The following is a 25,762-nucleotide window of genomic DNA, read 5'->3' on the forward strand; positions in this document are numbered from 1 at the left end:
AACAGTGAACTGCTGCTGATTTATTGTGGTCATTTTGTAAGGGAGCTCATTTTGTGGTCTCTTCCTGCACGTATAAACCAGAATTTAATCTTCAGCTGGTGGCAAGAAAATGGAAGGAAAATCTTCCATCGAACAAGATGATGTTATAAGATCAAAAGCTCCGGAGCTGCTACTAAATAGGCCTTGAGATGAGATTGTTTTGTCAGCCGCAGACCTCTTTTGCACAACTACAGCAGTGAAACATAATGACAACAGTTATTTCTGGCTTAGCTCTGCAGTTTTTCACTTTACGAAATGCATCCTGGGGCACAGATATAAAAAGTGATTTAAAACTGATTATAAATCCATTTGTATTTGCAGAGGGGTTGTGAATAATCAGGGGAATAACAGCTGTGGCCCCCACCGAGCGCCTTGTCAACAGAGGAGTGCTGTTAGCTGGGATTAGCCAGTGGGTGGCACCAACAGATCAGCCGCAAAAAACCAACACGTCGCCCTCCTATCAGCTTCTTTTCTTTGTGCCAACATATGCTTCTGGTTCCATAAGCAAAATAATTAGGGCCTGCTTTTTCTGCACATTAATCTATATAAGTGCCGTGACCGAATTAAGCAAACAATTGAATGCATAGCGTTACTGCTTCTTTACAGTTTTATCAGCCACTTCATCAGATTGGACAATCTGTGCAACACGGTGAGCAGGGATGGTAAAAAATGATTGTGAATTATAAATGTCCAAGGGCGACAATCACCAGTTTGAGAAATTGAATGATTTCATTCTCTGAAATGATTTTTCTGCCTCACCGTTATCAGTGTGACACTGTCTGTCATCGGATCATCAATATGGACTTGATTGATCTCACACCGAAAGCATAACAAAATGTGTGTACACACAATTTACACACACAATTTATGTTTGTATTGACATAAGCCATTACATTACATTCACGACCATGTTTTAGTCACGTGAACGGTAAATTACTGAATATTGTAAGTTCTCCCACTGACGGGCTAAAAAAGGATCATCTCATCTTATTTTATACTGTGAAATAAAGTTTGCTCTTTGATTCCTGTTGTCATCCTCAAATTCATTTGTATGTGAACAAGGTATGCTTACCAGTGAACGTACTTTGAGGTCCTCGTGCTTCACTTGAATATTTACATTTCACGTTATTTGTATTCAAGTCCACTAGTGTTAATGCACATTAGTAACAGTGGCTGCTTGTAGTAAAGCAACATCATATATCTAATCATAAAACATTTATGTAAATACGAAAAATGGAACCATGCATAAGTATTACTTTAACTACCAAATTAAAAGGAGACGCTTTGGAAGAAAATGCCCCTTTTGAGGGATGCAGTATTATATATAATTACATTTTTGTGCTGTGATGCGGAAGAGGTTGTAGTTGGTCAACTATTTTGTGTACTTTATTCATACAGCGCGAAGATAATCTTATTTACATCAACGAAATGCATTTTTCTGAAGTCATCATGAATGTATATGTAATCCAAATGTAAAGTTTTAGTCCAACACAACGGTGACCGCTGTTGACCTCAGAAGGAGTTCGCTGCGGCTCCTTTAAGAACGAAGGTGTGTCGTCGACAGGTGCGCTGATGGGACAGAAACAGGAAGTGCAAACACAACCCGAAACGTTTTCGGTGCAAAATGAACAACAGCGCGGAGGAAAAACACTTCGGTGAGTTCATTCCTCCTATCGATGCTCCTGAGAAAATACGATTCATTTGTCAACTCCAAACGGAAGTGAACGGTGTGTGTGTGTGTGTGTGTGTGTGACTGTAATAACAACCTTTATTAGACCACGTCGATACAGATTTCTCAGACTTCATAGTGAAAGTCATTTTGTGTATTTAAGGGTTTAATCTCTCCGCAGACCGGCCTGACTGACGCCATGATACAACCTCTGCTGCTTATCAGGCTGTCACTGGCAGGTAGGAACATTTACACTGGCAGCTACCTCCTCCTCCTCCTTCTCCTCCTCCTCCTCTTCCTCCTCTTCCTCCTCCTCCTCCTATTCCTCTTCCTCTTCCTCCTCCTCCTCTTCCTCCTCCTCTTCCTCTTCTTCCTCCTCCTATTCCTCTTCCTCTTCTTCCTCCTCCTATTCCTCCTCCTCCTCTTCCTCCTCCTCCTTTTCCTCCTCTTCCTCTTCTTCCTCTTCTTCCTCCTCCTTTTCCTCCTCTTCCTCTTCTTCCTCTTCTTCCTCCTCCTTTTCCTCCTCCTCCTCTTCCTCCTCCTCTTCCTCTTCTTCCTCTCCTCCTCTTCCTCCTCTTCCTCTTCTTCCTCCTCCTATCCTCCTCCTCTTCTCTCTTTCTCTCCTCTTCCTCTTCTTCCTCCTCCTATTCCTCTTCTCTTCCTCCTCTTCTTCCTCTTCCTCTCCTCTTCCTCTTCCTCCTCCTCTTCTTCCTCTTCTTCCCCCTCATCCTCCTCCTCCTCTTACTCCTCTTCTTCCTCCTCCTCCTCTTCTTCCTCTTCCTCCTCTTCTTCCTCTTCCTCCTCCTCTTCCTCTTCCTCCTCTTCCTCCTCCTCCTCTTCCTCCTCCTCCTCCTCTTCCTCCTCTTCTCCTCCTCTTCTTCCTCCTCCTCTTCCTCCTCCTTCTCCTCTTCCTCCTCCTCCTCTTCTTCCTCCTCTTCCCTCTTACTCCTCTCCTCCTCTTCCTCCTCTTCCTCTTCCTCCTCTTCCTCCTCCTCCTCTTCCTCCTCCTCTTCCTCCTCCTCTTCCTCCTCCTCCTCCTTCCTCCTCTGCTTCCTCCTCTTCCTCCTCCTCCTCTTCCTCCTCTGCTTCCTCCTCCTCCTCATCTTGAACCGGTCCACAGAGTGGACTTTGGCCTAATGAGTATCAGTAGAGATTGTACTGAGGGGAAAGAGCAGCCGTGGTATTCTCGGCACGAACATAAAACAATTGGATTTGAAGCACAAAGCTCGTCTTAACTGCTCTTAAACCTGCGAGGCTGCATTCCCATCTGTTCGCCGACTGCTGAGGGAAGTGATGCCTTCACGGACTCCTCCCAGTCTCCTGCATGTCATCTTTCATGCTGACTCATTTTTCTGTTTGCTTATGTGCCATCAGAGCCGACATCATCCAGGAAAAACAAGCCTAGCACGAATTTGATCATCGTTTTTTTTTTTATTAATAACACTAAATAGTCATTCGGTCGACGGGATGTGGCTCTGAATAACAAAAATCACATTAATCTGAGAATGAGAACAAACAGAGACGACAATATTATGGACTGCAGCACGATCAAACAACAACAACAACAACAACAACAAAAAGAAATACAACCAATAAAATACTAATCAGTAAAAAAAATAAAGACGGGAAATATTTGTTTTCTAAGGGAGAAATTCTGTAATATAGATGTGTTTCCACTAGACACAAACTGCGACGGATTAAAGTCCCACAAAAACACTGATCGCTCTGTCTCTCTTTCTCTGTCAACCGAACTGGTCGAGGCAGATGGCCGCCCAGCCTGAGTCTGGTTCTGTCTGAGGTTTCTGCCTCTTAAAGGAGGCTTTTCCATCGTGGAGGGATTTATTGGGTCTCTTTGAATAATTCTATAAAGAGCTCGGCCTTGACCTGATCTGTCTTGATGTAACATTATGTTATGATTTGGAGCCATACGAGTAGATTTCATTTGATTCATGTTTTAAAGACGTAGAGCAGTCTCTGTAGCAGGAGCATGATACAGCTCATTCCTCAATAAAATAAAATAAAATATATATATATATATATATATATATAACATGATTGAGTACTTAAGTCTACTTTAAATCAATTCCAAAGTAGTCTCTTTTACATAAAACCTAAATGAAATGGAGCAAAAAGAGAGGTTGTTTGTAAAACAGCCAAATAATGCATTCATTCTTTGGCGAAGATCTTCTGGATGTAGTTTATATATGTGGTTATTGTGATCCCCAGAATTTCACGCATATGTTTTCTGGTAAGGTTTTACTCTGGTGTAATAGTGTTGAATGCTTAAAAATAAAATAGATCAAGCAGCAACGATCTACCTTTTGCTGTTTGCTGCTGCAGCAAGACGAGCAAAGAAAATAAGCACCAGGAATGTAAATGATATTTTAATTTGTTCATTAACTAAGGGTTGTTGTTCATGCATGAAGATAATAATTAAAGTAATAATCAGCAACATTTTCATATAATTAAATATTCATTTCGTGGCTGTCTATTGGCAATTGATATTGCACAAACGTGATTCAACCTACACTGTTTGTAAAAAGCTTTTTTCCCTCTGTTCTAAATGCCTGCGGTTTGGTGGATGTGTCTGACAAGGATCCTTTGGTGCACAAGAAATGATTTATTTTATATTTCCAGAAACAGCTGTTAGCTCAGAGGAAACATATTATTTGAGAGAATGGTTATACCCATTAGACCCACGCACAGAAACCTAAAGTTCAGCGACGGAAAGCAAAAACTTTTCTGGCTGCCAGTTATTATCTGAGCTTTAAAGTTTTTATCATCACTTCATTTTACTGCAGTTGTATTTGTTGGGAAGTTTGGGCTCCCTGCCACTGTTCGTTCAAAAGATATCTACATTTAAATCGCTTTCACAGTTTTATCCTACTTAAATATAATCATAAATCAATTGTAAGCGACTCACTGCTTGTATGAAATGTGCTTTGTATTCTGGCCTCGTAAAAGTAGTCCGACAGGATACAAAAGCAAGTGAAACTATGCTGCATCACTCATTGATTTCTCAATTCTCCAGACAACAAGGACCTTGAGATTTTTTTTAATCAAGCGCTGAAATTCAAGTTGTCGTTAACGCCTCAGTGTGGAAACCTGAACGCGATCCATATAGCTGTTGGCTCTTGGGATATTTGTACTTGGCTCCCCTGTGAGGCAAAGGCAGTCCAGCGAGACTGATCGAGACCTTATTGATTTGATTCACTATGATTCGTTGGCCAGAGCATTTGTGGATGGTAGTTTTACATGCCAGTGAGAGAGCACTGAAAATTCAGTCTGTTTTTTTGTCCTGCCTTAATCTACAATACCAACACAAACAAGAGGAAGCGCCAAATACAAAAACAGCTGATTTTTTTTTTTTTCACACCACATCTTTACTCACATTCAGATTACAAATGGACAAACAATGTATCAATCAGCCCGAATGTGTAAAATCAGTTGTTCTTTATAAGCTTTCTGGGAAATTGGACACGCACTGCTGATTCTAAAGACAAGCAGCTACTGCGATTTTTGTCACGGTTTCCGATAAGTCAGGCTAACAGAAACACAAAATAGATGTGAGATATCCTTTTGGATATCTAACAACTCTTAGATATCCAAAAGGTGGCTCCAACTAGACAATGTTTGTTTTTTACAGCTGATAAGATCGAATTGGTTTGTTTTTCACACTTCATTATGTTGTTTATTATATTTTGAATGTAAAATATGCAAATTATGAGATAACAATAACCGTATCAAAATAATGAAAGGCTCGATTGTTACCTCTCAAATGTTGTAGAGTAGAAGTAAAAGTGGTGGAAAATTGAAACAGTCAATTAATGCACTTAATTGAATAGTAAATGTATCACTGATTTTCATTTTTCTTTTCTGTTCAGTTCTCCTCTCTGCCAATGTGCTGCTGGCACAGAACCCAGTCGAGATCCAGTTCCAGATAGACCCAGTGCTGGTTCAAACTGGAACTGAGATATCGTTCACAGTGCTCACAGTGCCTCAGGTCTTGTCTCTGACATGGGAATACCAAGGAGGAATCGCTATCGGCCTGTGGACCGGGGGAACTGCAGTGGTTAACACGGTGCCCCAGTTCCAGGGCAGGGTCACCATCACTGCCACCCAACTCCGAATCGGAAGCGCTGAGCTCCGAGATGCGGGGAATTACACGGCGATAGTTGTCCCCGTCGCCACCACCGGCATGACTTCTAACTCCAGATCGATACAGCTGAGGGTTTTTGGTAAGAGATAAACATTGCACCTTTCGGTTCATTAAAGAGAGAAGAGGAGGAGGCAGGAGACTGTGTCTGAAGTGACAATGTTTAGGAGGAGTAAAGGGAGTAAAACGGGGAGAGGGAGGATTTGGGGAGTAAGAAAATTAGTCTGGGAGGTATAATGAAATTAGTGACCCATTGTGGGCGAGGTAAAATTAATGAAAAAGAAGGAGGGGATGAAGCCAGTGGCTCGGGGCTGTATGCTAATCAGAACACATTTGATATACGGCGCTCAGACTCTCAATGGTTTGATATTGTAGCATTTTAAATCTACATACAGTACGTACAGTATTTGCATTCATTTACGCCCGCTACTGTAATGAGGCCTGAACAACCTGGTGCCTCTCTTTATTTTCAGTCATCCGCCCCCCGCTAGAGGGACGTTGTACTTTCCGTCAACAGTAGGCTGTTCAAACTCTTCTTGGACAGTTTAGATATTGCTGAGGGGGGTCACAATTTCCGAACTCAGCAGCCAGCTCCTGATGGAGAACAGGTCTCCTAATCACCTTCTTCCCCACCTTAACTGACTCTTGAAATGAGAGCCCACTAAATCCCTGAAATATAAAAAGTTACTGCTGATTCACTGTCAAGTGGCAAGTCTGCAAAAAAAAAAAAAAAAAAAAAAAATCCAAGACTTGAGCTATTTACTAGTTGTTGTTTTTTTTTGTTGTTTTTTTTATGTTTTTGTTTGCTGTTGCTGCTGCGGTTCTCTCTTAGTCACTGCCTCCTCCTCCGTCCATACGCCCCCTCTTCTCCCTCTCCAATTATTTAACTTAGGCTGCCTGCCAAGAGGCATTTCAGCTACCACTCATGCCGTCTGCCCCCTTATTCACCATCTGTGCTGCTATCTGAATCCTGTCCTTTCCCAGCGCTCACTTGCTTTGATTACAACAAATTATCCTCAGCAGAATAATAAAACTGCCCTCTATTGTCCTGTCACTCCAACTTTTGAAGAGTGCTTTTGCATGCTCTATACCAACAGTAATAATGCCTCTAGAAAACTCTCCTGGGTTATTCTGTATTCTGCTGGTGAAACCAGTATTTTTCCTTCTCTTTGTAGATCCAGTGGCCGGGGTGAGTCTGATTGTTCCCACCATCGCTGTGGAGGGGAGAAATGTGTCTCTTAGTTGCACGTGGACTGCTGGGACGGAGACGACGGTCCAGTGGGGCAAAGGAGGTGCACCAATCACTCCCGACTCGAGGATCACCATCTCGGGAGGCTCCCTGGTCATTGACCCAGCCAGACGGGACGATGCCGGGGAGTACTCATGTACCGTCAGCAACCCTGTCAGCGGCCAAACGGCCAGACAGAGCCTCACTATCTTCTGTGAGTTTACACTGATCAGGACAAGTGGAAGCTAATCTGCTGTAGTCACCGCAAATACAAGGAGATTATCTGCTTATCCATATTGTACTGGATACAGAGTGTTGAATTGCACTCAAATGGATGCGTCTGTCTTCATGACATACTTAATTCTAATGTAACAGTTTAAAAGTGACAACCATTACTGCAATGACAAACCTAGGACTTCTTTTCTTTTCACATCTTCACAGGAAAAACACATTAGGTCATGGTGTTGGGGTTATTTATGCCAGAACACTTGCACTTAAGTCAATGTTTATCACTTTAGAGAGAGACAACAGATTGGAACTGGGCTATCGCTCTCACAGTGCTATTCTATGATTAAAAGCCAAAAAATATATAAAGGCAAACGGCTAATATTTTTGTTATGGTTTGGATATTTAGAAAATTGTGGAAAATGCCATTTCCTCAGAAGCTAATCAAGCATTTTGAACTGTTTTTGTTTTGTCTGACAGACAGACATTTATATTTATGTACAATGATATCTACATTCTACTAAATTAATAGCATGGAAATGACTGATTAATCAGTTACATTTGTTGTGGAGTATAGCATTGAGAGGAATGTGTGTACTTGGACTGGACTGGAAACACGGGAAATAGCCAGTCCGAGTCTCTCCTCAATATTTCCTCCAGCTCCTGTAAAGATCAGAAATTACTGTTATATTTTGGGTGTATATTCTGTCTACAGACTAAAAAGTAGCAGTTTTATTTATTTATTTATTTATTTTTTTACACAGGGTTTTGTGCCAGTATATTTCTTTAGTTATTGCATTGACTTATCATCACATTTGGCGGTTGCCAGGCAACCAGCGATTCTGCTTAGTGTCGTCGATGAATAACAATAATTACAGTAATATTTCCCAAATGTTTAAATATTCCCATAAGGAAGCTGATGTACGTGGAGTTTTATTGTTTAGGAGGAGTATGTAAATCCTGCCATACTCCCAAACTGTGTTGAATAGCAGGCTGCGCTGCAGGATGCTGCACTTTCTTCAGCCTTCGTGCAGGAAGTTGTCTGCGTTTGTAATGCGTTTTATTAGAGGCAACTTTTTTTTTTTTTGTAATCCATTCTTTCTTGTTGTACTTGAGGACCAAATGTTTGTTTTGTTTTAATGCTGATGAAGATGTCCTCTGCTCATCACCAAAACCAGATGGCCCCGACACCCCGGTAGTGACCAAGGACTCCCCGAAAGAGTGTGTCGGAGGAGGTGACGTGTTGGTGGGACAGACGGTGCGTCTCACCTGCACTTCTGACTCGCTGCCCCCTGCCCTCTTTTCGTGGCAACGTGACGGACAGACCGTCACCTCGGGCCAGCTGGGCGACGGGGTGCTCACCATTCAGACTTTCTCAACTAATGAGAGCGGCCGGTACGTCTGCACGGCGAGAAACAGCATCACCGGAGGAACATCAGCGCAGGGCACAGACTTGGCCATCGTGGGTGAGTTATGGTGGGCACTGACCTCCTTGTGGCTGATAATGATGGAGGTTGGTTTTGGACGCGGTCCCTGTATCTGTCTTCACGACAGGAGAGGGACAGGAAGTATCCTGGGAGATTGATCTGGTGGGAACGTGGACAAAGTCACTGAGTGACTTTCACAAAAATACACACACACACACACACACACTCACTCACTCCTCTTTTTTATTTTCATTCCTCTCTCTCCCTCTGTGCTATACTTCATTATTTTATAGAAACTTTCTCTCCTTGCCTCTTTCATTTTTTCCCTTTAACTCCTCTTGTCTGTCTGGACTCTAGACTTTATTAATTCTGCCCTTTGACTCCATTATTTCTGTTTCAGGCACATGCCTTGATGGAGGGGAAGTGGCTGGGATTGTAATTGGAAGTGTTTTGCTGATCATAATCATTGTGCTCCTCATCCTGCTCATTGTTTTTCTCTTGCGAAGGAGGAGGAGGGGTAAGTCTGTTTTTTTTTTTCTCCCCCCCCCCCCCTTCTGTTTGTTTTGTTTACCCGCTTTTCACTCATTGTATGTAACGTTGAGTCAAACACGCTGTAAAAGGCCTTTCAATGATCTCCATGTCCATCTCTAATTTCTATGAAAGCTCAGCTAGCTTTTCTGCACTTAAGTGTTATTTTCTGTTATTTCTGTTACTGCAGAACGGTCAGAACAAAGGAATACTGCGGTTGTTCAGAAGACCAATGCAGATCCCATCCCTATAGTAAGCCCCCGTAAACCTTTACATATGATATACCATTGATTTTGTCTTTATCTTGTCTGTGTTATGTTTCTTAGGGGCTTTTCACAAATTAACCCCCTTATTTCATTTTTCTTTTGCTGGTTCTTCTCACTTTACCCTCATTTTTCATCTGCTCCCATTAAGCCTCCTGATCCACGGCCTAATGGTGCAAGGGAATTGGGCCAAGGTCCCCACCCCCCCCTCCATTATACACAGACTCGCAACCCTGACCATATACACACTGCTGTGCCTACAGACCGTGGCATCCCACAGACGTTGCCTCTGAACAACCTGCTTTTCTCTGACACACACCAACGCAATAATCACACCCACGCAAATGGACTCCAACACAGTGCTATTCAGAACACCAATTCATACCTACACAATGGCATTGACAACCTGGCTTTCACACACAATGATGTTCACAATACAAACACACTCCCAAACACACAGCAGCATAAGTCTAACATCTTCATACAGCAGAGCGCGGCCCAGGACGGCACCCAACCACCAGTGGTCCAGGTCAGCCTTAACACATCGCCACAAACTGCTCAGCATAACAACAACGCACAAATGCCCACCATTCATGTCAATCTAAACTCGTATCCAACCAATGGCCAACAAACACAGCAAGATGGCTTCTTTTCTCCTGCTAACACAGCTAATGTCAACGCTTCACATGCCCAACAAAACCTATCATATACAGGGCAACTGAATCCCAGAATGCCAAGTGGGCAATTGTATCCTAGTGACCCCCAACTGAATGGTCACATAGATGCAGCTCCTCGAGCTGAGCCTGGGCTTATACCAACTGGATACACACATTTGAACCGAAATACCATATCACAGCGAAATGCAGACACACAGACTTACCAGGAAGACACCGGTCATCGTAGGCGCACCGACAGAAACCCAGACCGACATGATGCCACTCCGAGCTCCTCCCGTCGACAGATGCCATGGGATCGACTCCGAGGGACACCTTCGTATCCTCACGGTACACATCAAAGAGGACGGTTGTCACCTGAGTATCCCTCTGAGACAGACTACACTACCCACCCACCCCTGCGAGACGCAAGAGAGCCAAACAGATTGCAGCCTCCTCCTCAGAGCCAAAACCTTTTGCGAAGCAGACACGAAGCACCATCGGCGGACAGACTGAGCCGTTCAGCTGATCTTCGAAGCCCAAACACTCAGAGTCTCACGCAGCTTGAGGCTGCGCACAACACACACAGAAGCCCACACATACAAAGGGAAAGTGCTCAGCGAGACATCAGAGGTCTGCCGCGTAGCCAGAACTCCCCCAGGCAGGAAGCCACACACAGCAATAACCCCCAGGCACTGCCTCTCCTGAGCCAGCAGGCTTCAGCAGGACCCTCTGCCGTGTCACAAGCACCCACAATGCAACAGCGACTGACTGTGGCACAGGGTGCAGATACAAGGGTTTTGGCTGATCCTAATCACCTTCCACAGGCGCACATGGCCCACCAACACAGAGCAGCTCCGATCCAAACACCACCACAAGGCCTGGACACGCAGCCACAGCCTGTCATACCCGGTGCCAACCAACGCAGCCAAGGCGGCACTGCTCCAGTCCCATACCATTCTGCCCAGCTTAATCCCAGTAACCTAACCCAGGACGCACTTAAAACCCACACTGCGAGGTCTCAGGTATTTCCGAATCGGAACCAGCAGACCCAGGCTGCCCTACAACATCGGGGACCAGAGGCCCGAGCTCCAGCTGCCGTGGCTCAACATCCACCACCACCTCCTCCTGTTATACCCCTTTCACAGTTCCAGACCCTCCCCAAGACACGTGATCAGCACAAATCCCCCACCAGAGGTCCTCAGCCCTCTCGACCGCCTGCACAGCAGCGCCGTACTGCCACGATGGCCGACAACCGTCATCACCATCCTGGACATGGCCACGTTCATGCCACTGGACACAGGCATGCCCGAGCCCAAGCCCATCCCCATGGCCACGGGCACGCTGCCCACTTCACCAGCCCACGACAGGTGAGTGACACGCAGCATGAGATGTAGAAGCAGCAGCCAACAGATGCTATATGATACGACAGATTTCCAGCACACAGTTCTGTCTCAGATGTGCACTTACAGCTGCCGTATCATGTCATGTTTCCTGTTTACTTCCACGTGTTCAGTGTTATAGGGCCACTTATATCCTCCTCGTCAGCTTGTGCTTGTGTCTGCAGTAGGCATTGCTTGAAGGATGCTTGACAGCACCTTTAAACTGGATGTTTCTTTCTTTTTTTTTTTTTTTATGATTGGCAGTTTTCTCTATGCCATAAAAACGTATTTAGTCTTGAGTGCCTGCGACACTATGGCAGTTTTTAAAAGTAGCGTTGTGTGTCAAAGCCACTGTTTCTTCCTTACCATGACATGCTGGAAATGAAGGGGTTGTTGTGTCTTTCTAGCAACAGGCTCACAGAGGGAGACCAAGATGATGACAGATGTCAGCAGACTATACTCCAGAACCATCCCACATCCACTGACACAAACAAACAGCTGACAGACATGATCCAATATACCACCAAGCAAGACTGACTGCTCAAGGTCTGCACTCAGAAAGAGAAAGCTGTCATACCCTCTATCTGCTGGGCCTCTCATTGCTAAAGTTATTTTTTTATAAAGAAAAAACTGAACATGTATCCCATGGCGATCATAAGATTCTTTTCAAATTCAGTCACGCGTTCTAAAAAGAAAAGGATATTTTCCTTTCAAAATATTTACTTAAACGTTGAATAATTTCTCTTTCCTCATCAACTGCTCTTTCCTGGACACACATGTATTGCATTATTTTGGCTTTTTTGGAGTACTCGTCATGCTTCAAACTTTGCCAAGATCCTGCTCAGAGAAGACAAGTTCAGTGATCCATAGCTCCTGACCGAGCCCATGTCCACTCATCCATTCCTACTCAAAACCAAACAAACCTACCCTGAGAGAATGCACTTGAGGTGCATGCATTTGTATCTGTTTATAGTGATAGACAATAAATGAGAAGTGGGCCTCCGCAGGGTGGCCTCGACCTTTAGGAACAGCGACAGATTTGGGAGCAGAAATTAGCCGCAGGGACTGGTCTTAATCAATGTGGAACTATTTATTCTGCGCCTTCTGTTTACAGATGCCTCTTACTTCACTTCTCAATTAAGGGGATTCGCCTCAGTGCTGCTCGGAAGTAATGCTCAGCTAACTATGAAGGGGATCCCACGAATGGATGGCGCTTATTAATTAGATGCTTTTATGTGACTCAAATGACTTGGAAAATAATCACACCCGTGCATGAATGAGGGCTGCACAAAGAGCTGAGCTGCCACGCTGCCACGCTTCTGTGGAAAAAGCACAGTGCTGCAGTTTACTGTTGTCACCGGGTCAAGGACAGCACATTAAATATGATTGGATGTCATTATTACTTTGCAGATTGTATATTAATTGATTTGTAATGTTTATTTGTTTTTTTTTTTTTTCAGGGTGTACTTGCAACAATTGATTATTTAGGTTGCAGTTATTTATCATTAAGCGTGACCAAATCGGCTGCTTTTTAAACAATAAGGCTGGTGGCTTCAAATCCCACGAGAGCTATCAAATCAACCATGAATTTAAGTATTGTGTATGTAGCCAGTCTCATTCCAATGTGCAAAAAAAAAAGCTCCACTGCTGTCCAGAAAATAATAAAAACACATTAATCAGCCGCACAGTTGTACAGGATGACATGGTCGCAGCAGTCTGTTTGAGCTAATTACACATATATCATCATGCTACTGTAGCTACTCACCAGAGCACCAAATGTGTATTAATCCCCTGCTGAAAGTAGTCCCCAACAAATGCGCCACTTAATGCTGTGTGAGCAACATGTCTGAAAGGCTATAATGCCCATCTGTTTTAGGAGATGACTTCCCCCTTTTCAAAATCAAAACTACATATTTACAACCTGTTTCCAAAGACTGAAGTCTTCTGTAGGGATAAATAGGTTTGGTGCTGAAAGCATTAAACATGGTAGGAGAGTGGACTGAGACAAATTAATGCTCAGTTGGATTTTGCCTTTTTGTAGGACTCGACAGTAATAATGACAACAATAATAATAATGATGATAATAATAATAACCAAAAAATAGAACAGCCTCCAGACTTAGTAAAATAAGTGCCTGAAAACCAATATGAACAAAAATACACAGCACATCAGGAGGCTCCAAACAGATATATGAAGAATGAGGTTTACATTCTTGAAAAGTCTCTTGAAAATTTTTAGAGAAATAAATTTTTGTAAATAATTTGTACAGATGCATAATTTATGTGGATAGCCACGTGAGATGCTACAAGAACATCATTTTTATTTATCTTTGCTCCTCAGGAAGAATTTGTGCATTGTTTGGGATTTATGAAATGTTCTGAGATCTTATTTTTATCAAAAAATAATAAACGTAACCTGTGAAAAGTCTGTTGGGGAACAAGACAAAGGCATATTGGCTTGTTATTTCTAGCTACAATGGAAGTCACTTGTCTGTAGTCGACTCACAGCAGGGCTTTATTTTAACTCTACTTTCAAAATGAACACCTTTTTCAAAACATGCAGATCTTTTTATTTTTAGTACCAAAAAAAAACAAAAAACAAAAAAACAACTAAACCAAACTAAACTCACACATGTTGGCAGTACGTTAGACCACAAAACACCTTTTTATTCTGCTGCTCCTCTGAATTACAGAGCTGTTTGCAGTCTGGGCATATTTCCGCTCTACTGTGTCTATAGTGCTAATTATGCATGGCGTCTTTGTACACCGAGCGCCGTTGTTGATTCTCCTCAGATAAATCTGTTCCTTTGGCTTGTTGTGGAGGTGCAGAGCGAGTGTTTGGATCACAGCTCCATCAGTCTCCCAATCCCCTGCTCCCACTTGTACGTCACCTCTGATGAACAGTCCTGTGGCTCACTATTGGAGACACTTCACGGTAGTCTAGCACCGTAATGAGTGGAGATGGAGTGCACTTGAGTACCTGCACTAGAAAAGGTTACAGCATTGCCAACCAGTTCCAGATGAAAGCTGTGATTTATGAAAAGTTTGGAGCGGTTTTCACAAATGCACCGCTTTGTGTACTATACTTTGTCTTTGGAGTGAAGTGTGTTGTTTGTGGCCTACACAACTGAAATTACAAGGCACTCTGTGGTCTTGAAATGCACACTAGCCAGCCTCAAACGCTGATGTGGCCACCTTCCCTGGGCCAATTTGCATGTAAATCTGCCTGTGTTATTTTAGCATTCTGATTAACTGTGATTTACTGTGACTGCCGCAAGTAATTGTAATTGTTTACGCTTCCCTTTGGAGGCATAAATTAAAGGCAAACATAACTCATGCGCAGTGTGTGCAAATAGGGCATTCTATTTGTATCGATGAATGTTTTTGTACGCTGTGCGTCAGGCTGCAAGAGTGAGTCCTGCTTGGTGTCGTGCTTCTGACTCATGTGGAGGGCGCCAGTGATGATTTCTCTCTAAAGACTGCAGTAGAATTTCTCCGAAAAGCTTAGTATCACAAGATGAATAGTATAATTCTAATCCAACTCTAATTTAAATTCTGTCTAGGTCAGCAGACTCACAGATTTTCATAGACATGATGGCATTTTGAAATAACAGGGGAGGTATCATGAGGCTCAGACAGACTTAAGTCCAATTAACAAATATTCTCAAGTGAGAAAAAGATGACCCCATTCTGGCATCATTTGCTCACCGCAGTGGTGCTTCATTTTCTCCACCACCAGGGAAAGAAACGGGTCAGGCATGGTAGTCCCATCATCACTAAAATGAACTGCCAAGTCCTTTGAGATTCCATGTGTCCATCGCTGTCAGAGTGTCCTTGAGCAAGACGGCGGACCTCCTGCCTCTGTGCACTGACTTGATTTAGTGTAACCACACATGAATATGAGTCTCAGAGTGATATGAAATAAAACAAATTTATGATTAAACTTAAATTTGATTAAACACACGAGAGAAACTAGACCTGAACGTTTTAAAGTGTGACAGCCTGACCCCGAATTTATAGCTTCAGTCTGCGCCGCCGCCGCCTACCCATTCACAACGTCCTTGAGCAGGATAGTGAATCCCCAACACTTCACTGACTGTAAATCACTCCAGGTGGGAGCATCTAAAATGTAAATCATTAACTGAAACTGCACTGTTGCAGCCAGGGACTTCGTCTCTGATTGTTCCACAAGGGGGAGCCAGGCGAGAAAACTTCTGACGTTATCTATTAACCATTTTCCTCCATTTCTTCTCCCCACGGCCTTCACCATCTGTGCAACGTTGATGGTAGCTGCAGAAATTAAAAAACAAGCCATGGGCAAAGTTTTCTCTTTTTTTTTCTTTTTTTTTTTCTTGTCTAAAATCCAGCAGAGAAAAAAAAAAAAAAAAAAAAACAACAAAAAACAACACGAGGTACAACCAAGTTTGAACTGTGTGCATCAACAAGGAAATCAGTAATTGTCACAGACTTGTTTATTTATGCTTAAAGGTGAACTGCTGCCTTCAGGGATGCATATCAAACACAATGGCTTCAAAGAGATCTGTGCGTTATCATAATCGTTTGTTGATCCAATTGTGCATATCATGTTGGATTTCATATTTTCACCATGCTTTCTCTTTTGAATAAAAGTAGGTTTCTCCTACTGATATTTCTCTGTAAGATAAATCAGACAGCTCTGAGGAGTCCTTGTGGAAAACATTCCCAACAGGTCTTCGATGTCGTCTGTGGCATTGAAGTACAAGATTGAAAAATCAAGTTGACTTTGATACTGTACAGTAGGCACACAGTTGTATTGATGATGTAAAAAAAAAAAAAAGCTGTTTGAAATGAGCAATAATTTTAGGTTTTACAGCCGTTTGCTTAGCATGTGAACTGTCTGGAGGGGGCGGGAGCTGGAATTAAGTCCTGACGTCATTCGCACCTTGAAAGCACCAAACTTCACTTCTAACCAACTTTTTTTTTTCTTAGCAAACAGACGCTCACAGTTCTCAGAAGCTGCCAGATCACAATACTAAGACATCTTTTGTTAGATGTGCAAAGAAAGAGCAGATTTTTCAAACTGCAGCGCAGATAGTTATTGTAATTAAGCCATGTGTTGCAGCAAAAGGAAAAAAAAAAAAAAAAATCCAATGTCAGCAAGAAAATAAGAAAGATGATTGTACGAAACGCAGCAGATGCAAGAGTTCAGAATGGGAGCGTTTTATTAAATGCTTCTTCCTCCACCCCCTGTTTGCTTCAGTTCTGTCTCTCTACTTTTTTTTTTTTTTTTTGGCCTGACATGAACATGTTAGTTTTATGAGTCTTATGAAGGCTTAACGCACTCCAGGCATGTAACACTTCTTGGAGGAATTAGCGTTGTCACAGTGAAGAATCCTCTAGGAAAGAAGCAGATGTTTGATCCCACGGCTGTGTTAGACCTTGACTTAAAGTATTTTGCTGAACAGCAGCAACTGAGGCCGCGAGTGACATTTACTGGGCAAAGGTAAATGCTAAAATGGAGTGTAACGGTGACACAAGTAGAGAATAATCATGAAGTTGGTGCACTGATCCAATAATGTCAGCAGTATCTGTCATGGCAGGCCAAGAAAGGCTGCTGCAGCAAAACCCCTGAGTGTGTTGACTCGACGCAGGCGGTGTTTAACTGCTGCTGAATTCAACATTTCATTCCGCAGAAGAGAAATTTATCATTTCTTCTGTCAAAAGTAAGAAAAAAAAAATTAACCTTCATTCCCCAGGGCCAGTAAATGCCAACAAAACACATGACAGTATTTTGTAGTTGAGGCTCCGCATCACGACAAACGCATCAACGCATGCCATTTCAACAGCCCACCCACCTTAGAGTGGACCCGAACCTGCGGGGCCAACCAGAGGGGGCCAACCAGAGGGGGCCCAGATCTGCTGAGGAGGCTGCTCACAGGAGTTTCTTACACAGTGAGAGCGTCCTTCCATGTGCTGTCCACCAAGCTGCACAGATAATCATGCGGGGGGAAGGTGAGAAGCAGTTTTTATTATTCCTCCGCTCTTGACAGTCTCAGTGTGAGCTGCTGTGGCTCGGTCTCTGTGTACACAGTGCTGTGGAAGTCAGATTAAGCCAGCAGGCTGCTCCCTGTCCTTCATGCCAGGTCTGAAGTGAAGACCCACATACCTTTTTATCATAAGGCCGTCAGCTGGGCTTTAAATACCCTGCAGGACAGAGGTTATCCTCTACTTTTAGCTTGACTTCTATTTACATGACTCTGGTTGGATAGATTTCATTCACTGCCTGACTGGTTTATGTTCCTAGCCTACTTTCCAAAAAGTGGAAAGCAGACCACGGAAAATCAAAAATACTTCTTCGTCGTCGTAATCCAGGCCATGTTATAGGTAGATGTGGAAAAAGCCTCTCTCTGCGGGTGAGATTACTGAAGCCTGGCCGAGACAGACCCATCCATCAGCTTTGCTTATCAAAGCCATGAGAAATATAGCCTGCATGCGCTGAGGGCAGGGTGTTATTCAGCTGTGCCGGCACATGTGCTAATGCAAACTACGGCGCCGCACTAAGTAACGATGTCACTCTTTTCGATACCACCTCGTGAGTTCCTCCTGCACTTTGTGCTGTGTGCAGTTTTTAGCCATCTTCCACACCGTAATACAGATATCCTGTTATCAGCTGGCAATAATGGCTCTCGTTTGTACGCCTGCATCCTTGAATACAATATGGGGCCCCAGTGAGTGAATGTGTGCTATCAGACATGGATGTGCGCTCCTAGTTATTTGGGCTCAGCAGCTCAGACCAACTACTTTTAAATTCTAAATATATCTTTCACACCCACAGTAGGACTTCAGAAATTTGTTTTGATTGACAGACAAGTCAGTTGTATTAGATGTATCATCGTTTCAGTGCCTTATATAGAGTTGAGTCAAATTTGTTACCACTGGTATAAAAACAACTTTAGAGTCTTAAAATGAGGAAAAATTAATGAATAAATAAAAGACAAGGACTTTTACTTGAACCCCCTAATTAGCATTCATAAGCTGTAAATCATTATTGTGATTGAAAAGAGCGTAGCATTGAGAGTAGTATGTGGCGAGAGTTCAATCCTTTAATTAAATTTCATGATGTATTTATTTATTTATATCTTCACTTGACAACTGGCCGAAAATCAGCCTGACTGAGCTGATAAGAACCACAGGATGTGGGTAAAACTCTGCAAGTCAAAGAGGTTTGACATGCTGAAGTGAAACTCAACCTATGTTTGAGTTCTGACATTCTAACCCTAACCCTAACCCGTTCTGACGTGTATGTAATGGAACATCATTAAACAAACAAACATGTAAGCATGAACGGTCACACACCCTCCATCCTTGTCATCGTGTTAGACGCTGACTGCAGACTAAATTCGAAGTGATTACAGGTGCACAAAAAGGGAATTGGAGATGAAGTACGACCAGAAAAAGATGCATGATAAAAAAAAAAATGCGAAGGAGATGTGAGCCGACTTCCACTTTTGCAATCATTTTTTAATTCACTGTTGTCGTCACCAAAGGCCTCGTGGCAACATCACAATAATGTGACGGCACTAAACAAATGGCTTCAGTCCAGTCCGGTTTTGGTGCTATGGTCTATATGTGCATCACATTTAATAGACCTGATATTAATTGCTTTGCATAACCTTTGAAAACTCTGTTGGTTTTAATAATTTTTCTTTAATTTTTTTTTTTTTTTTTTTGCAATTTTTTTTATTATTTCAGCCATTTAAAACTAAATGAGTAATCATGCAAAGTACCTGATAACAAAAACAAACACTGGTTGCAGACCCTGTAGGCAACCGGCATGTATTTGTATTTTTTTTTTTTTTTTTATTTGACTTCACATTTTTGTGCAAAATGCGGTTTTGACGGTCGGAGAATATCTCTGTCCTTCAAAATGCCACCATGTGACCCCGTGTTAAGGAGGCTTAACGGTGACATTTACAAACATTTTTGGCAACGCTCACTTATATCAAATTGCTCACCACCGTATATTTCCGGCTCCATTTTGATAAGGACAACACTTTTGTTGAAGGTGTTTAAGAAGTGACATTTTTGCTGACCTAGAAATGTTTTTTTTTTTGTTTTTTTGTTTTTTTTTTACATGGTGTGAGAGATGAAGCGAAGGCGTTACAGAACTGGGAGCACTGTAATACAAATAAATGTATTATTTCTCAACTCATATTTATGTTCTGCAGGAGGACGGTTTGAAAAATGTATATTATATTACAGAATGCTACAAACCTGACGTTGTGCTGGGAGCTGTGCAGTCACAGTAAGACACAAAAATGAAATTATATGTATTGTTGTTAGTGCTCACGTTTCCATTTGGATACTTAGAATTCATTAGAGCATTTATTTAACACCATTCTAATCTATATTTTCATATTGCAGGATCTGAAAGCCTACTTTCTTCCGACGCTATCGGGTTCTTATATGAGCACACAAACTTCTGTTAAAGGTAAAACACTTTTGGTTCTTTCACATGAGAGATTTCTACACTTCTGAGTTTTGTCAGTGCTAATCTAAACCTTTTAAGGTGGATGAAGCTCCATTGGAAAGATGTAATCCATCTCTGAGCACCAATCCAAGTTTGGAAATGTGTCAGAATGTGGTTGAAGCAGCGGAGCTTCAGTAGATCTTCTCAGAGTTAAACTCTAAATAAATTATGAATACCCGTACTATAATTTTGATTGTAATACCTTGTGTCCTGAATATTTGATGTGACAGTGAAATGCACAAAGTTTGGAGACTGTTTGACAAGTTTTCAGAATCTTTAAAGTAATAATCCTCCAGATTTTCATAAAATCACACTCCAAAAGCACATTAAATGTGCTGCAGTTTTGTATTTTTAAGTCAGTCCACTATTGGATGGATTAAAATTCTTTCCCTGCAATAGAGATTCACACAAAATTACACATAATTCAACGATTATTTTTGATTTGAATTTTACCGTCGTGCTAGCAATCTCATGCGAATATTTTAACTTCATGTTTTCTCAGACTGCTCATACACCTTGCGAAAGAGCTTCCTGAGACGGATGTTGCTGTGCAGCTTAACCACAACAATAATCTAAAAACCGTGTAGACGGTCTTTTGAGCCAACTGCTTTGATCAGTGTGACACTATTTTCTCCTTCCTTCGGTTTTTGAAAGCATGCTCGTCATTTTTCTTTTTTTTAGCTATATTTGTGAGACCAAGAGAGACCGAAAACACTTTGTGATTCAACAGGACAGTGAGGAGACCGCTCGTTTCCTCCCTTCCTTTAGGCAGTTAGTTTCTAGAGAAGCTTTTCTTTTTCATTCAGTCCGCTCACCTTTTTGTAATTCCTTATGAGACAGGAATCGGGAGGAGCAATTACTGGTATTAGGACTAATTTTACAGAGGAGTGCTGTTGTGAGGTCATCAGCAGCTGACTTCTCATCTAAATGTTCCCAAATGTTAGCACATGCTCCCCGCGGCGATCATTAAAATTTCATTTCACCTTAACATGGAGACACACTGTGCGTCGGCGCTCTCTCTCCTATAACACTGCGACGATATTAGAGGGGTGTACTCTGTACATCTATTGAGCAATTTCACACTCTAATCAGAAGAGTATAGTGACTTTCAAGTTTCATCGACCTCCAAGAATGAGTGTGTTGCCACTGTCTCGTGGCTCTGTTCCAATCTGGGGCTCCTTTTATCTCGCCAATCACCCGCTGTTTGACAAAACCATTGATTCAACTCTCTTTTGCTCCTATAATGAGATGCATTTTAAGTGCTACGCTTTTTTGATCTTTCAAGACATCTTTTTTTTTTTTTATCTGCATGATCCGAATTCCTGGTCTGAGGATCAGCAGCTTTTCAACATCGAGGCCTTCCATTAGCTCAGCTTGGTGTATTTATCGCTGTTTACAGTTGTACAACGAAAGCTAAACACTCTTTCATGGAACCGAATGGACTAAAAGCATTTTGTATTCAAGACCTTGAATCATTGCTGATTAATAGAGACAAGATTTGTATGAGAGCCAAAACTATATAAAAATGTTAATCAGGGATCTAATTGTGTTGTAAATAAAAAGCAGGCAAATAATGGAGGCCGGTTTTTCAAACAAAGGCAACATAATAGATGGGCGAGCATGGAGAGGAGTTCAACAAGCCCTGTAAACAATCAACAAGCCCTTTCCTGTTGTGCATATTCATCACTTTCGGGCTTATAATGAGGGGCCGATGACGTGGGAGCGTTATTGCTTTGGAACTTCAAACATTAACGCCGCACACGACTCTGATCTCTGACCATGTTTTTTAAGCACATCCATACATCCAGCAGCCTCGATATCAGCTCTGCTTTTACAGCCACTCTGCGAGTTCCCAGCAACAACCAGATAACCAAATAAACACCCACGACTGGATCCATCGTTCAGGTGTGTGACTTGGCCTTGTTCACAGTAGTGGGAGAAGTTTAAAAAAAAAAAAAAAAATGCACATTGATCATAAGCTTTAAAGTTACATTGAAACTTTCTGTGTTTACAAGGCTAACACAAAACAGACTATCAACACAACGATGTTGGCTGAGATATTAATTATTGGCGATGGCAGTAATCTCCGCGGCACTATGGAAAGGGACTACAGGACAACTTCCCAGCGGTATTTATGCGTAAAAGCAACTGATGTGCTCATTATAAAAACGATTAGTTGGTACGGGTGCAGAGCCAGGGGATGAAAATCTATTTTGCTTTTATACTGTCGTGTAATTCTCTCGCTGATTTGCCTCCTCCAACAGTTGTTCTTTGGACTCAGGTTATACTTGATAAGGCTGCCAGCCAAAATTTACTAGATTATCTCTTCAAACCAGCTAGCTTTATTTTAATGTGTCACTGGGACTAAAATGAGTCCAGTTATGTTGGAAGCAAAGTCGCTCTTCAAATAGTAATATGGTGGCTTAGCAGGCACTGAACTCTTCTGTAAGGACGGCAGAATTATGTTGCTCTTATTTAGTAGTTCTTTTATTTCTTTCTTTTTTTTTTTTTTCCCGCCACAAATATAAGGACGCTTATAGGTTCATGCACTGGGTATTAACAAAGGGATTAGTAAGAAGACTTTAGGGATTCTTCAGGTCTGTAAAGCACAGAAGCTGAATGTTGTTCGTTGTTGAGATATCGACGATGCACCGCAATGAACTCACTGAGGTCTCACACAGACAAAGACAGAGGTGGACTTCTGCAGTGGCCGTTCTAAACGTGGTGCATCTAACTGGTTGAGGCTGTGTGAGAGTCTCTCCTCTGATCTGGGCCAAAGCAAATGCATTTAAGAAGCAGCAGCTTTTCAGATAAACTGTGAAATTGGATAAAGTTCGAAGCGCAACACAGTGTGACTTGTACATTTAATTGTCAACATCATTTTTAATTGCTTCATCCTGTTGTATGTCAGGGAAGTGGAATGTAGCAATGATACAAGTTAAGTGAGATGGTTGCGTACAATTTTCAGTTTTTATCTCAAGATGGATGTAAATAATATGAAACAGAAAGAAAAAAAAGATGACAAAACAAACTGGGCTTCCCAGTTTCTTTCTTCAGAGTAAAATATATATGCACAAGGTGTTGCACACATTGATGCTTACTTCAACAGAAACCTGGGTTGTTTCTTCTTTTGCTGGTGACTTCCTCTTTCTCATAAGCCGTGGGTTTATTTTTATTTACCCTATTTAGCGTAAATGAAGGAGCTGATGTACGCAGTCACGTCTACTTTGCAGCAGCATTTAGCCGTCTCCAGCCTCCTCTTTATCCTTCGCTGTTCTTGAAAAGGCTGTTGACAGCACGCGGAGCCGCTCTTTTCTTTGTAGCCCATGTTTGTGCTCTTTAAAAACACTTCCCTCATAACAGCCGTGTCAGTTGAACTTCAGAGTGGCCGTAGTGACTGAGTGCAAAGCAGAGACACACAGTGGTGGCCAGTTTATTTTTATGCCACGGTGGCTCATGTTAGGTATCAAGCTGCCTTTCTGAAGGCTGACGATTCAATTAATAATTAGTATTAGTTTGGTAAATATTAAAATCATTTTGTAATGCATTTTGCTTTTCCCCATGTTATATTGCTGGTATTAGAGTCTCCATGGGACTCTAAAATGCTCACTAATTCATTTATAATTAGCAGCTCCATTAAGCATTATTGCTCACCCTCTCTGTATAACCTGTGGCATACTTAAGACCAAAAAAAAAAAAAAAAGACAAACCCGACAAACTCTAGAGGACCGTAAACTGAACCAGTTTTTTTATTTTCAAGTTGTAGAAGGAAAGATAGAAGAAAGATGATCACAGATGGGTTGCAGATATTTTGCTGCTGAGTGGGGAAAAAAAAAAAAAAAAAAAAAAAAAAAACTCTTATCATTTGGTTTTTCATATTTGGAGCCTGAATCATTGGCACATTAATAAATCTTTCCACTCCTGTCTTATATAATGTATGATTCTCTTCCTGCTGCTTCAGTAACCATGCAGGCTGTTACTCTGCAGACTTTTCTCAGTACTTCAGCGCTGTACATCTGAGCCGTGTTCTTCTTCCATTTTGTTGTGTCACAAAGATCATTTTGCTGCAAAATGCTCCGTCTGATCACATTCCCAGCACCCTGAGCTCTGAAGGAAAAAACCTCAGGCTTTGGTTGAAAAACAACTTCCACCCAGTTCTGCTGGGAAAATCCCACTGACCCTTTTTACACACCTGCCTGGGATCTCCAGCAAACAGGACACACCTCAATGAATGAATTAGCTCTTTGTTGCACTCAGTAACCCGCACAGCCTCTTACCGCAAGTGCGGTATTTGCATTTACATTTGCAAACCTTTCCAGCCAACTGTTAATTTATGATTCCTACAGGTTCAATGACAATCTATCCTCTGGATTTGGATCAGTGCTCTCGAAAACAGTTACAAATAAACAAGCGTTAAAGTATAGGCACTTATATTGGGATGACATCTTAAATCTTTTCAGGCTCTGGGTAATTTACAGACAGAAAAACATCTGTGGATTAATGCCAGTTCTTTGTACTGAGTGATAATATGGCAGTTTTGTCACTTGCAATTGTGGATTGTGTGTGTGTGTGTGTGTGTGTGGAGGGGGGGGGGGTTAATGTAGCGAGGCCAGGCCATTGAGTTGTGGGGAATAAAAGGTTTGTACAAACTCCCTGAATGTGTTTAGAGTCACCCGAATTGCTGACATTAATGTCTCGACGTTCCTTTTATATTTGTTCCTCATAGTTGACTCTCACTGTTTCAGGTAACATACCCGGCACCACGAGTGAGGCCTCTGTCAGCGACTTCCTGTCTGTATGTGTAAGTTAGAAGACTGTGTTTGACGGTAACAAACACTGCTTACAATGTAAGTTTGTCTCCATGTTCATCTACGTGTGTTATGCAAGAGGGCACGTGAAAACAGTGCATTGCTTTTTAAGACACTCATTCACAAGAGTGATGCAATTAGACCTTCATATTGAGAAATTCAGTGTGCGGACAAGACAAACCCACCAAAAATAAATCTAATGTAAAATCCCACTTTGGCCTTGCTTCTGTGGCGGGGAAACTTCAGTCTTTCAAACATCCTGGTTACACCCCTGATCTTCCTTTTTCATGTGAATAAAAATAACAGCAGTCCATGCAGGATTTAACTAAATGAGGAAATTCAGGATATTCCAACTTTCAATGCTTCATGTTACACAGGGCGCCTCAAAAGCAGGGACAAGTGTCACAGACTAATTAAAAAAAATAGTATAAATGCTTCTGGTACACTTTTAGAAGATAAGAAAAAGTACAAATTTGAATATGAAGATGTTAAAGGAGAACTCGTCTCTCTAGATTTGCTCCTGTTTCCCACCAAGAGGGGGAAGTGTCTCTGGCCAATTACTAAAGTCGGCGGTCCTGCAGTGATGAAATATCACAGTGTGTTACATTGGAGGTTGTACCTAAAACAGAGTCTTAGAAATTCCCTGATGTCATTCTGTAATGTCCGCTCTCACCATGGAACACTCCAGCTTGCATAATACAACGAGATTGTGTGAAATTTATGCGTGGAACACAAATGTAATGATTTCAGACGGGAGCACGGCGCCCAGAACTCCAACAATTTCCCTTTGTTGGCTTGTCAGTGGTGCAGAAGCATGAGAGGAATTGACGGAAGGTTTTTTTATTTTTCATAATAAGATCAATGGCAGGGTCAAGA

General features: G+C 42.0%; 1 protein-coding gene across 8 annotated transcripts; it reads left to right on the forward strand.

Annotated features, from left to right (window-relative positions):
- Positions 1–1,610: 1,610 nt before the first annotated feature.
- On the forward strand, positions 1,611–25,762 carry LOC115045305 (uncharacterized). 8 transcript variants are annotated; one of them, XM_029504918.1, is made up of 12 exons: positions 1,611–1,694; positions 1,890–1,947; positions 5,593–5,946; positions 7,040–7,306; positions 8,496–8,783; positions 9,145–9,261; positions 9,463–9,524; positions 9,687–11,558; positions 17,395–17,560; positions 19,811–19,853; positions 19,973–20,039; positions 24,824–25,762. In XM_029504918.1, exons 2-11 carry the CDS (start codon positions 1,908–1,910, stop codon positions 19,977–19,979), a joined length of 3,216 nt encoding a protein of 1,071 aa, XP_029360778.1. In that variant the 5' UTR covers positions 1,611–1,694; positions 1,890–1,907; the 3' UTR covers positions 19,980–20,039; positions 24,824–25,762. The 8 variants fall into 8 exon arrangements, with proteins under 8 accessions (XP_029360778.1, XP_029360780.1, XP_029360784.1 ...); XM_029504919.1 differs by lacking the exon at positions 1,611–1,694 and adding an exon at positions 1,715–1,766; XM_029504920.1 differs by lacking the exon at positions 17,395–17,560.

This window comes from Echeneis naucrates, chromosome 6 (genome assembly GCF_900963305.1).
Source record: "Echeneis naucrates chromosome 6, fEcheNa1.1, whole genome shotgun sequence".
NCBI classification, from domain to species: domain Eukaryota; kingdom Metazoa; phylum Chordata; class Actinopteri; order Carangiformes; family Echeneidae; genus Echeneis; species Echeneis naucrates.

Excerpts from the sequence above, each read along its gene's own strand:
- LOC115045305 (XM_029504918.1), top strand. The coding sequence starts at position 1,908 with ATGATACAACCTCTGCTGCTTATCAGGCTGTCACTGGCAG. Across the intron at positions 9,262-9,462 it reads CTTGCGAAGGAGGAGGAGGG|AACGGTCAGAACAAAGGAAT; the intron begins GTAAGTCTGTTT and ends CTGTTACTGCAG. Across the intron at positions 9,525-9,686 it reads ATGCAGATCCCATCCCTATA|CCTCCTGATCCACGGCCTAA; the intron begins GTAAGCCCCCGT and ends GCTCCCATTAAG.